At 39.2% G+C, this 12978-nt stretch overlaps 1 protein-coding gene across 22 annotated transcripts in view; it reads right to left on the reverse strand.

The window, feature by feature from the left end:
- The window catches only part of PER3 (period circadian regulator 3), a 61070-nt gene that overhangs the window by 26716 nt on the left and 21376 nt on the right, over nucleotides 1–12978 (reverse strand). For 10 of the 22 annotated variants that reach the window (XM_063668381.1, XM_063668380.1, XM_063668367.1 and 7 more), the window contains 3 exons: nucleotides 9416–9521; nucleotides 8395–8523; nucleotides 7806–7977 (listed from right to left, as the gene is read on the reverse strand). In XM_063668381.1, coding sequence (XP_063524451.1) covers nucleotides 7806–7977; nucleotides 8395–8523; nucleotides 9416–9521 — 407 coding nt within the window. The remainder of the gene's footprint in view (nucleotides 1–7805; nucleotides 7978–8394; nucleotides 8524–9415; nucleotides 9522–12978) is intronic. The other 12 variants (XM_054441053.2, XM_063668414.1, XM_063668418.1 and 9 more) reach the window with 2 other exon arrangements.

Below are 12978 nucleotides of genomic sequence, written 5' to 3' on the forward strand. Positions count from 1 at the left end.
TTGGAAGAGGCTTTTCAATTTTCAGGGGATATTATGGAAAAATGACTGTATTACCTTTCATTCATTAATGATTTTTAACTTTTAATTTTGAAATAATTTTAGACTTGAAGAGTTGCAAAAATAGTACAATAGAGTTCCTATATGCCCATCACCCAGCTTCCACTAATGTTACCGTGGTCTACAACCATAATAAAATGACCTGAACTAGGAAATGAACAGGGGTACCATTCTACTAACTGGAAAACAGACCCTCTTTGGATTTTATCAGTTTACCACTCAATGTTGTTTTTCCGTTCAGGGTCAGAACTTTAGAGGGATGGCCTTCGATTTGAGTTTCTCTGATGTCTTCTCATGATTAGATCGAGGCTATGCATTTGGGGAAAGAATGCAGCGGAGGTGCAGTGTCCTTCCTCGTGCATCATCCCAGGGTACATGATGTCAATATGTTTTGTTACCTTGTTCGCTGGTTAACATGGTGTCTCTCAGGTTTGTTTGTCCTGTGTAAAGTTACTATTTTACAATGTAATAAACAAATAATATGTTTTGGAGGAATACTTTGAGATCACGCAAGTATTCTGTTTCTTTTAAACTTCTCAAAGTTTAAGTTCCCCATTAACCTTTCACCTCTAGTTTCACTCCTTGATGATCTTTGCCCGAACCATCTGTTTTATTCTTTATTTGGTATAGTATACTAACCTGTGTCTATCCAACCCTCTGTATATTAAACAAAAGGGGCATGAGTCCACACGGAAACTGTTTGCGCCAATCCAGCACCATGAAGTTCCTTCCCTTCCGCTTTGTGTGGCTTTCCTCTGATAGTAAGGAGTCTGGTTATCGTTATCTATAGCAGCTTCCGCAATTTGTTCAACCCTAGTATAAAGTCGCTTTAGAATTGCTAACCTGTACTCTGGTGGGAAACGAATACACCAACTTGAGTGTAGTGTTTGTGCACATTCATAATTTTGTATTTAGCCCTCGGAGATCCAGTTGAAGCACTGTTTTCCAAAGCTACTGAGCTCCGTTCTTCCCCACCCCTTCCGTGTGTTTAGGCCTGTCATCTGTAATGCAGTTGGACTCAGTTGTCAACGCCTGCATCTCATCTTGGGTTGTCTCTGCATTTTGGGGTGAGATGGAGTGCACCAATCTGCGGGTTTTGGCAAATGCACGGAAAGTTGTGTATCCATCACCACAGTAACCGAAAGAACATTTCCATGGCTTTAAAATGTCCTTACAGCTGTCCCTCTGTAGTCACCTCCTCCTCTACCCAATCATAGTAAATACTGATCTGTTTTCCAGAGCTAGAGCATTCCAGAAAGAAAGCTTTTCCAGAATGGAATTGTACAATATGTAACCTTTTGGTTCTGCCTTCTTTCACTTAACGAAATGTATTTAAGATTTATATATACAATGGTCTGTGAATCAAGTTCATTTCTCTTCACTGTTAAGTAGCATTTCACTGTGTGGATATACATAGCTTATCCATTCTCCTGCTGAATGACATTTGGGTTGTTTCTGTGTTTGGAGAGTAACAGTGTAATAAATATTCACGTACAGGTTTTTGTGTGACCTTAAGTTTCTATTTCAGTTGGGTAAATCACTAGTAATAGAATTGCTAAGTTACATGGTAAGAGTATGTCTAACTTTATGGGAAACGTCAAACTTTCCCAAAGTGGCCGTACAAGTTGGCATTACCTCCAACAATAGGTGAGTGCTCCGGTCACTCCGTGTCCTTGCCAACACTTGGTACTGTCAGTTTTTTAAAAAAACTTAGCCATTCTCACAGATGTGTGGTGTTATCTCATATGGTTTACATTTTTTTTGTCTAATGACTTAGGTTCAGCATCTTTTCATATGCTATTTGCTGTTTATGTATCTTCTCTGGAAAAATGTTTCTAATTGGGTTGTCTTCTTGAGTTTTGAGCGTTCTTTATATACACTGGATATAACTTCATTATTGTATATATCATTTGCAACTATTTTGTCTTTTCATTGTCTAATCAGTGTCTTTCAGATAAGATTGGGTGCGTTCAGGGTGGTATGGCCATAATTATCAGTCTCTTTCAAAAAGGAGAAGTTTTAAATTTTGATAAAGCCCAACCTGTCCTTCCTTTCTTTTCTTTTGTTCAGTATGGCTAAAGACTTACTAATTTTATTACCCTTTGATTTAACTTAGTTTCTCTTCAATTCCATTGATATATGGTCTTTATTATTTCCTTCTTATTGCTTACTTGAGATACAATTTGTTCTTCTTTCTCTTATTTTTAAGGAGGCAGCTTAGATTACTGAGTCAAGACCATTCTTCTTTTTTCCATATAAACACTCAATGCTGTAAATTTCCCTTTAAGCAGTGTTTTAGGTATATCCCACATATTTTATGTTCTCTTTTCATTATGTTCAATTCAATTTTTTTTTTTTTTTTGAGATGGAGTCTCGCTCTGTCACCCAGGCTGGAGTGCAGTGGCGGGATCTTGGCTCACTGCAAGTTCCGCCTCCTGGGTTCATGCAATTCTCCTGCCTCAGCCTCCTGAGTAGCTGGGACTACAGGCGTGTGCCACCACGCCTGGCTGATTTTTTTTTTTTGTATTTTTAGTAGAGACAGAGTTTCACCGTGTTAGCCAGGATGGTCTCGATCTCCTTACCTCGTGATCTGCCCACCTCGGCCCCCAAAAGAACTGGCATTACAGGCGTGAGCCACTGCGCCCGGCCCAAAATGTTTTTATTTCCCTTGAAACTTCCTCCCTGACCTGTGGATTATTTATAAGTATGAAGTTATTTAATTTCTGAACATTTGAGGATTTTCTAGATACTTCTGTTACTGGTTTCTAGTTTAATCCATTATGGTTAGAGAATAAACAGCTCTGATATTAGATACATAAACATGTAAGACTGTTCTATGTTCTTAAGGAATCAGCTCCTTTATCTGTTATACAGTCTCTCTTTCTAACTCTGCTAACACTCCTTGTTCTGAAGTTTACTTTGTGTAATAATCCAGCTTCCCACTTTCTTTTGTGTTAGCACGGTATATCTTTTCTACTCTTTTGCTTGTAACCTATGTTTATTTTCACAATGGGTTCTTGTAGATAGTATGTAGCTGGATCTTTTCATCCAATTTGACAATTTCAGTCTTGTAAATTAGTGTACTGAGATTATTAATATTGAATATGAATAATTGAATTGAATATGATTCATATCATATTCAGTACATTAGTGACTGTTGATGTTGCTGGATTAAAATATGCCAGCCACTAGCTGTTTTCTATTTGTTCCATTTGCTATTTATTTTTAAGTGTATTTTTAGAGATGATGTATGGCTACGTTGCCCAGGCTGGACTTGAACTCCTGGGCTCAAGTGATCCTCTCACCTCAGTGTTCTTAGTAGCTGGCACATGGCACCACTCCCAGCTTCAGTCCATTTGGTTTCTGACCACCATTTTGGGTTAAGTGTCTTAAATTCCATTTTACCTCCTCTATTAACTTATTATTTATACTTAAAAAATATTTTCGAATTGTTTTCCCAAAGTTTCCAATATATATTCTTGAGTACTTAGTGTCTACCTCCAAATAATAAAATACTGTTTCAAATACAGTATAAGGACCTAATAACAGTATATTCCCAATACCTTCCTCCCACCCTCTGTAGTATTGTTGTCACAAAGATTACTTTTATATATGCTATAAATCCAGTTTGCTGGTTTTGCTTTAGTCCATTATCTTTATGAGTAATTTTAAAAATTAAAAAATGGAATTTCTTTTATCTTCATTTATTCCCTTTCCAGTGCTTTTCACTTCTTTGTGTAGATCCAAGTTTTTGGTCTGGTAGCATACTCTTTCTGTCTTGAGAAATTCCTTTAGCATTTCTTATGGAATAAGTGTGCTGGAAATCTTTATATCACCTTTATTTTCTTAAAGATCGTTTTCACTAGGTATAGAATTCTGTGCTGACAGTTTCTCTGGTTGAGGATGCTACTCTATTGTCTTTTTAGTGTGCATGGTTTCTGAAGAAATGTCTGTTATAATTCTTATCTTTGTTTCTCTGTATGTAATGTTTTTTTTCTCTGCTTTCAAGATTTTCTTTTTTCCATCAGTTTGAATATGATATGCCCAAGTGTTTTGTTTTTGTTCTGTATTTAACTTACTTGATGGTCTTTGGCTCAGCAGAAAATTCCTGACTGTTATTTCTTCAAATATTTCTTCTGAGATTCCAATTACACCTATGTTGGATAGTTTGAGGCTGTCTCCAAATTCTTAGAATGCTCTATTCTGTTTGCTTCATTCTTCTTTCTCTGTTTCAGCTTGAATAATGATTCTTTTCCAGGCTGTGTTGAGTGCTATCAAATGCGTTCCTCATCTCTGGCATTGATGTTACAGATGTTACATTTCCATTTGAGGGTTTCTTTCATGCCCATCTCTATGCTGCGATTACCCACCCAGTCCTGCATGGTGCCCACTTTGTCCACTAGCCTTTAATACATCATTCACAATTATTTTACGTTCCCTGTCAGATACTTCCAACTTCTGTGTCCTCTCTGAATCTTGTTCTGATGATGGTTTTGTCTCTTGGGAGGTTTCTTTTTTCCCTTCTTGCCCATCATATGCTACATAATTTCTTGTTGAGAACTGCGTAACTTGTGTAGGACACAGAGACTGGGCGTGCCTTTCCTTCTTTTAGACCTCTGAATTAATCTATTTTTTAGGCCAGGTTTGAGTATTGTAATGGTTTTACAGCATGTACAACAGCTTTCAAATTCCTCTAGTTATACTTCCTGCCTCAGCTGGTGGCTGGTTTGGTGGATAATTGTTTTGTTTTTTCTCAATATCTGCTCCACTTTCAGCTTTTGGTCTTTCCTTGGCATTGTGCCTTGGAGAGGGTCTGTCTTTTGCAGGTTACTTGACTCAGGCTGTCGGTGCACTGGAGTCCAGTGCTGCATGTTGCTCCCCCCTGCAAATAGGTTTCTCTCCTTAGATTTTACGCCTGCTGGCTGCTCTGTAACCTCAGCATTCTGAAGTCAAGAAAGGTCTTGAACTTGCCTTTCATTTAGATTTTTCTGTTGTTAAGTTTGGGCTGATGCTGTTTCTAGCTCTCTACATCCCTGAGCAGAAACTGGAAGCAATCTCACTCTGAACCTGTTCAACTTATGGGTCATCTTCCCTCACTCAGACATTCCATCACCCTAGACATGGACACTTACTTTTCCCAGATTTCCTCAATGATGTCTCTTGTTGTTGGCCTCTGTACATGTAGCTGAAGGGGCTTTACATATCCCTGTTATTTCTTGCCCTCCCATATTAACTCATACTAACTTTTAAAATCTCTCTTTAAAGCATTATTTGCTCTTATGTTGTAAGAAAGGTAAATATAAATTTTAAACTTAAGTTCCTATAACACACGTAAACAATGATCATGCTTAAACTAAGCATTTTCCTTTTCATTGGTATATATCTCTAGTCAATTTCTAACATTTAAATTATAACATTTTTAAGTTGCATCCTCATGTCTCTCAAGCAAAGAGTATAAAGGTTTCTGTAGCTCTTTAAACTTGTAGGTCTCCAAATGTTAATAAAATCAAGATCTCCGAGAAACATTGGTTCTCCAAAGCTGTGCCAAATGGCAAGAGATCTTCCTTCTTCTCCAAAGTCACATCCTGCGTGTGCCATTAGAGCCAAATGTAAGCATCTATCTAAGGAGTGGGAACATTTCACTTTCTAAAGTAGCTGCATAAGCACACAGAGTTACCTGCAGCTTCAATTTTTTTTTTTTTTTTTTTTTGAGACGGAGTCTCGCTCTGTCACCCAGGCTGGAGTGCAGTGGCGCGATCTCGGCTCACTGCAAGCTCTGCCTCCCGGGTTCACACCATTCTCCTGCCTCAGCCTCCCGGGTAGCTGGGACTACAGGCGCCCGCCACCACGCCCGGCTAATTTTTTGTATTTTTAGTAGAGACGGGGTTTCACCATGTTGGCCAGGATGGTCTCGATCTCCTGACCTCGTGATCTGCCCACCTCGGCTCCCAAAGTGCTGGGATTACAGGCGTGAGCCACTGCGCCCGGCCACCTGCAGCTTCAATTTTATAAAAAGTCAATGATGGAATATTGCCGTCTACTTAAAGATACAGCCTTCAAAAAAAAAAAAAATAGTACCGATGGCATTACAAGATCCATGGTAGATGATAAGAAACTGAATAATACAGCAAGTGAGAAGGGAAGCTATACTGAGATGAGGACAGAGGTCAGTGTGTGAAACCGTGATACTACCATGAGATCCTAGGCCAGGCAGCTGGGAGCAGGACTAGCAGCACCAGACAATGAGAAAAACATTTAGACACTTTAGCTTTAAAAACCTCCTAAAAGAATTGTCTCTGCTGGGACATGGAATAATAATCTATATAGTAAAAATTGTATTTAAGATAAATTCTTTTGCAGAGGAGAAATGTGGGGGTTTCAAGGGACAATAAAAAAAGCAGCTGTTATTCCTATCTTGTGCCCTTACATGTAACAGCAGAAGAAACCAATGGAATGCTCAACTTCCTATCGAGGTGAAAAGAAAAAAAATGAAAGAACAGGACTTGCTCTATCTGGGGAGTCCTATGGGCTCTACTATGGTTTGAATGTGTGTGTCCCCTGTGATTCCTATGTTGCAACTTAAAACCCAATGTGACAGTGAACAGCCACAGCCTTTAGAAAGTGACAAAGTCATGAGGACTCTGTTCTCATGAATGGGATTTGCAACCTTTCAAAAGGGCTAGAAGGAACTAGCTAAGTCTCTTTCTGCCTTTCTGTCCCTTGTGCCATGTGAGGACACAGCGTTTGTCCCCTTCAAGGAAGTGATGTTCTCTGAGAAGCACAGACCTGGCCCTCACTAGTCACTGAACCTGCCGGTGCCCTGATCTTGGACTTCCTCGCCTCCAAAACTGTAAGAAATAGGTTTCTGTTCTTTATCCATTATCTAGTCACAGGTATTTTGTTACAGCAGTACAAACTAAGAAGGTTCCCAGTGATGTCACCTATGGGAGCAGCAGTTTGACGTTTTGTGGTGTAAATCATGTCAATTCTTGAAGCATATAGCTGTTATCATTATTGACCTTAGAAATTTCACCCCACTGTGTAAAACGTCTACATTTGACAATGATAGAGGTTAGTAACATTTAGTGACCAAAATCCATCACAACTTCCAAATTATATTAACATTCAGGAAGAACAATGAAGGGAAAGTTAGCTAAATTTAAATGTCAATCTAATTTGATTTCTATATTATTGAACTTCCCCTGTGCCATACAATGCAACTAGGTTAACTTTTCAATATGATGCCAGTTTTGCTACTGATCCAGCTCTTTTTGAGTGCTCCTTACCTCGTATTTGAGAAAAGTAAATACATGTCAAGAAAAGAGCCAAAGTTTTTCACTGAATTTAGGTCACAAAGATGTTCTGTTTGAAATGACAGAAAGGGATTTTCATTTTAATATACTTTATTATTTAAAATGCATTCTAAAACCCACTCTTTTTGTTTAAAGAAATGCCCATGTAGGGAGGGAAATCTATAATTTGTTGGTATTTACAGAAAAGTTAATTCTTCAGTAAAAGTGAACTGCAACTATTACAAATACATTCTAATACCATTTCCTTTCACAACAGTATTTGCTGCTGCCATTATTATTACTACTATTACTATTATTATTGCTATCTAGGCAAATCAAGAAATATGAAAAGCAGCAACACAGGGTCATGACTTCATGCTCATGAATCACATACGTGATGTCTATGCAGAGTGACAGCCCATGGGAGGAGATCCTTGGGGCTGCCGGCTGACTCACCACCACCATTCGCTGACTCACCACCACCATTCGCTGACTCACCACCACCATTCGGTTCTGTGCACGTCCCCGTCACTGGCTTGAATGATGATTTGGTCATTGACTCAATGTAGAGCTGCTGACCCATATTCTTAATTTTGTTCACACTGGCATAGACCTGCTGCAAGGTCATCTTAGGGAAAGGAATAATAAGATATGTTTCAAAAATTATAAAAATGTCCACTAAAAGATACATAAACAAAATACACTTAGCTTCTGTTTCTTTGAAGATATAATGACTGAAGCACAGTAATCGCTTTAATTCAGTTTCCTGCGCCATGCCACAGTATACTGGTACCAACAAATTCTAAATAAATCTGTTCACAATATGCTAATTTTTAGAACACATACAATTAATTCAAATATCACTTTCCACAGGTGATATTTTCTTTTTACAGACCTTTTTTTCCCAAACCAAAATGGATGAGAACATCTATTATCAGATGAGGTCTTCAAGTCAGGAATATATACTAAGATGTCACCACATGCAGAACCGATGTAGTACAGAAAACATGACGCCTGTATAAGAATGTGACATAAGCCCATGCACCTGCTCCGCCTTCGTCTCCTCCACGCAGTGCCCGCTGGCCTCACTGGAGGAGGCGATGCTGACAAGCTGCTCCTGCGACCCGCTGCTCCCCAGGCTCCCGTAGCCACTGGACACGCTCACGTGAACTGGCTGGAAGGACAAAGAGGAACAAGTCCAGAATTGCTGGGTGTTCAAATGCAGCCACCTGAGAGCTCATCTAGAATCATGTAAAAATTAAGATGACAATTCCTGAAATCCTAAATTAGGTGTGTGCAGGTTGGTACTTTCAATGCTGACGCTGACACGAAAGGCACTCCTCTGTCATTTCGGTAGTTCTCAAGGGCGAGGTCTTATGTTCTAGTCTAGGTAGGTATTTCCAGGACAACACATTGTTAAAAAGCCATAGTATAATTAATTTTTTAAAACAGGAAAATAAACTCTAGTTTTTTATGCCCAGTTTAGAATAGAGAGAACAAACTAACTATATATTATACTTTTTCCAAGAATGTGGCAGGTATTTCATGCACCCTAGAGATTTTATGGGAGACATTCTGAAAACCACCGAGGACAGTTACTCTACGTGACACCATTAGTTCTATTTACCACTTATTCATTGAATCTCTTGTAGAAAACACCTTTGGTTATTTCAACACATACATTTTCCCACTTTTACCTTACAATAGTTAAGAGAAACTGAGACCTACCATCCCTCTCCTCCCATCTTTAAAACTGAAATTATTAAAAAAATCCTGAAGCCAAAACCCAAAGGCTGAGCACGCTGGTGCCTTTGGAATGTAATAATTCTCAGTCACATGGTTTGCTGTCTTACAATCGGTTCTTACAAAAATATTCTGTGTAACACAGAATAACGAACAAAGAATAAAATTTAATTTAAAAACGAAAAGAGAAAGACAAAAATTTCTGGAATGTAGAGGGCAAAGATTTGTCTCCCTTTACAGTTTATTTTTGTGAAGTGAATTTACTGAGCATTAAAACAAAACACAATTCAGGGAATTTTGCATTTTTAAAAATCTCACCTTACCTGTAAGAGAAGTTTGTAAATTTGTTCTTGTAATTCTGTTATGTCTTTGTCATTATTGTTCATCTTTTTAATTTTGGTAGCAAAAACATCCTCATTTAGTGGGCTCCTAGAAAATGCCCAGTGAGAGACTGAGTCAAACAATTTAAATGAAGTCGAAAGTGATTTTTAATAGACTATTCCAAGAACAGATCTATGCTTTTACAAAACAATTCTTTGACGCCAAAGAGAAAATATGAGGCTAGAATTCTATTCATGAAGGTACAGAAAATAATAAGAAACAAATGAGACATTAACAGGCCCCTTAAGTTTCTCTAAAGCACTCATCTTTCTGTAATGGTTTCAGTGCTATGTATGTACAAATCTAAAATCAGGAACAAGTAACCTCCTTAGCTACTAAAATATCTTCAGCAAATAACTGGTTTCAAAATTTGACAGTAACTGAGTAACTTACTATAAGAATTTTAAAGACCCCAAGTTTTCCAAACAACATTTAATGTTTATTGCACCTAACACTTAAGCTATCTAATTAAGACGGTTCTGCAACCCACCCTAGTGGTGAAAATGTAGCTATTACAATACCTTCGGTCTTATTTATACTCAAATTTTAGAGCAACTTCAATCTATGACCTGAATACAGTGAATGGCACACATGCCAACAGAGAGGATCACAAAGAAGGGAAGGAACTGATGTTTACTTGGGACCTTCTATGTGACAGGCACTGTACTAGTTTTTTTTGTTTTTTTTTTTTTTGAGATGGAGTCTTGCTCTGTCACCCAGACTGGAGTGCAGTGGCATAATCTTGGCTCACTGCAATCTTTGCCGCCCAGGTTCAGGCGATCCTCCTGCCTCAGCCTCCCAAGTAGCTGGGATTACAGGTGCACGCCACCATGCCCAGCTAATTTTTGTATTTTTAGTAGAGACGGGGTTTCGCCATGTTGGCCAGGCTGGTCTTGGAACTCCTGACCTCAAGTGATCCACCCGCCTTGGCCTCCCAAAGTGCTGGCATTACAGGAGTGTGCCACTGCACCCGGCCTGTACTAGTTTTTGTAACATACAAGAATACCTAACATTTTGAAAATCCTTATTATTCCAAGTGCTTTACACGTATTTTCTCCTTCACCTGATTAAATACCTTTTCTAGGTGGCCTGGCAGGTAAGGGGGAAGCAGGTGTTCACGAAGAGACCAGAGTCTGGGCTCCAGAGTCCACCCTGTGTGCCACCACACTGTACTGCCTGTGGGTACCTTGGTAAAGCAAGTCCCATTCGTGAGGCATACTGAATCAGCTGCATCAGCTCACGGAGTTCTCACAACAACCCAGAAAGTAGGAATTATCCCCGATACACAAAGTCAGGGGATGAGGTACTCTGAGGAACTGGCCCAAGTTCACATAACCGAGAAGCAGCAGTTAGGATTTAAATCCGCCTACGTCTGACCCCCAAGCCTGGGCTGTCCTTTTTCCATTATGCCAGCCTGCCATTTCTCAACTGATACATGCAGCTTAGTTACCTAAAAACTGAAACAGTTTCCCAAAGGCAGAAATTATCAAGAAAATCATAGGATGCTGACAGTGTCATAAAAGCAGTCAGGAATATCTCCACGTGTAGGGACTATTCACTCACCCTGCACGTTCCCATCACAGTGGAACAGCTGCACCAATCGCCTTTCTCTACCTTAGCATCTAGACTGTATCTAGATCAATATCTATCTGCATGGCGTCAGATACACCATATGTCTGTGGCAAGCAGTACCTGAATATATAACCTTATTTCACAACCTGACACGCTATACGTTTTATATAACTGTCTCTTCCTATATCCCACTGCCAGGTAAGTGCCACAGGGTGAGGTATTTTGTCTATTTTGTTCACTCCTGGATCTTCAGTACCTAGAACAGTGTCTGGTCCATAGCAGGCACCCACTACATATTTGCTAAAGGAACAAAAACATGAATGATTGATCTGGGAATAAAAGTACACCTGGTTCCTAATATAAACACATTGTGAGCTTGAAAACCTTTCAGAGGTATTTGGAATTTGTTTTTTGAGTGAAATGGAAATAGAACAGATTGCTTTATGAGATTTATATATTCCTAGTTGTGAAAATTTCTACAAAACTAAATTGTGTATATATGTGTGTGTGTGTATATTTTTTATATATATATATATATATATATATTTTTTTTTTTTTTTTTTAAGAGACAGGGTCTTGTTCTGTTGCCCAGACTGGAGTGCAGTGGTGCAATTCTGGCTCACTACTGCCTTGAACACCTGGACTCAAGCAACCCTCTTGCCTCAGCCTCCTAAGTAGCTGGGACTACAGGCACGTACCACCATGCCCAACTAATTTTTGTTTTTAAATTTTTTGTAGAGATGGGGTCTTACTATGTTGCCCAGGCCAGTCTTGAACTCCTGGCCTCAAGTGATCCTCCTGCCTCAGCCTCCCAAAGTGCTGGGATTATAAGCAAGAGACACTAAAATGTATTTAAAATCAGTAACTATGTAATGCAAAACTAATTAATCTGCAGGCAACAAGGAGACAGCCTTCATGAAATAGCAACTAAAATGCCATGCAGTATTTATTACATTGCTGTGTATGTGAAGTGAAGTAGGAGTAAGAGAGAAAACTTGGCTGCAGTCTCCACTTCACTCCTCCCGAAGTGATCCCTGGGAAGGCTACTCTAGTTTACTAAGTATGGATTTTACCTGTAAAATGAGAGCTGAGGACATCTGACCTGCCTGCCTGCAGTGCTGCTGGGAAGGACTGAGAGAGATACAGGCAGGGTCCCTTGCTAAACAGTCTCGCAGCCCCCCTTCCCATTTCAACTGTCACACTTACCAAACTCTAGTTATATATGACAGTGCCATTTTTATTCACTGTCTCTCCCATTACAGTGTGGGTTTCCTGATGGTAAAGAGAACGTTGTGATTACCATCACATTCTCAAGGCTCGGCACACTGTCTTACACAGAGCTTTAGACTTTATAAATATAATGAATAATTATTATTTTATGAGTAAGATTAATACCTACTAGACCTTAAATCCTTTCCCTCACATAATCTTTGTCGTTAAGATGTAAATACCAGTGTAATTTTTTAAAATACTGAAAACATTCTGAACATTATATGTTGGATAATTTCACATATATTTCATTATATGTTAGGTAATTTCACATATATTTCATCACATATATTTCATCATTTTCTGAACAGAGAGCTTCAGAAATCCAGGCCGTATCTTTAACCCTGACTGGGGCGGGGGAACACAGACCATCAACGAGCCCCAGATGGAAGCCTCATGAAGGCATCTTACTGGCTGCAGTTTCCTACATTCATGCCAAGCAACCATCGGATTTCATGTCCATTTCCCAATAGGTTTCTGTACTTGGGGGGTATGGGGTGGGGAGAAGGGACAAAGTCCTTTCTGAGCAATACCAATGGTAATTACTTGGCAGCTGTATTTCTTAATAATAAAATTCGTTTTCTAACACAAATCAGTCTCATGAGTTAGGGCGGCGAGGAGCCCATTTCTTCCATTAAGTTCTAGACGTGCTCTGCAGAGAGGC

The sequence above is a fragment of the Pongo pygmaeus genome, chromosome 1 (assembly GCF_028885625.2).
Source record: "Pongo pygmaeus isolate AG05252 chromosome 1, NHGRI_mPonPyg2-v2.0_pri, whole genome shotgun sequence".
Classification (NCBI taxonomy): domain Eukaryota; kingdom Metazoa; phylum Chordata; class Mammalia; order Primates; family Hominidae; genus Pongo; species Pongo pygmaeus.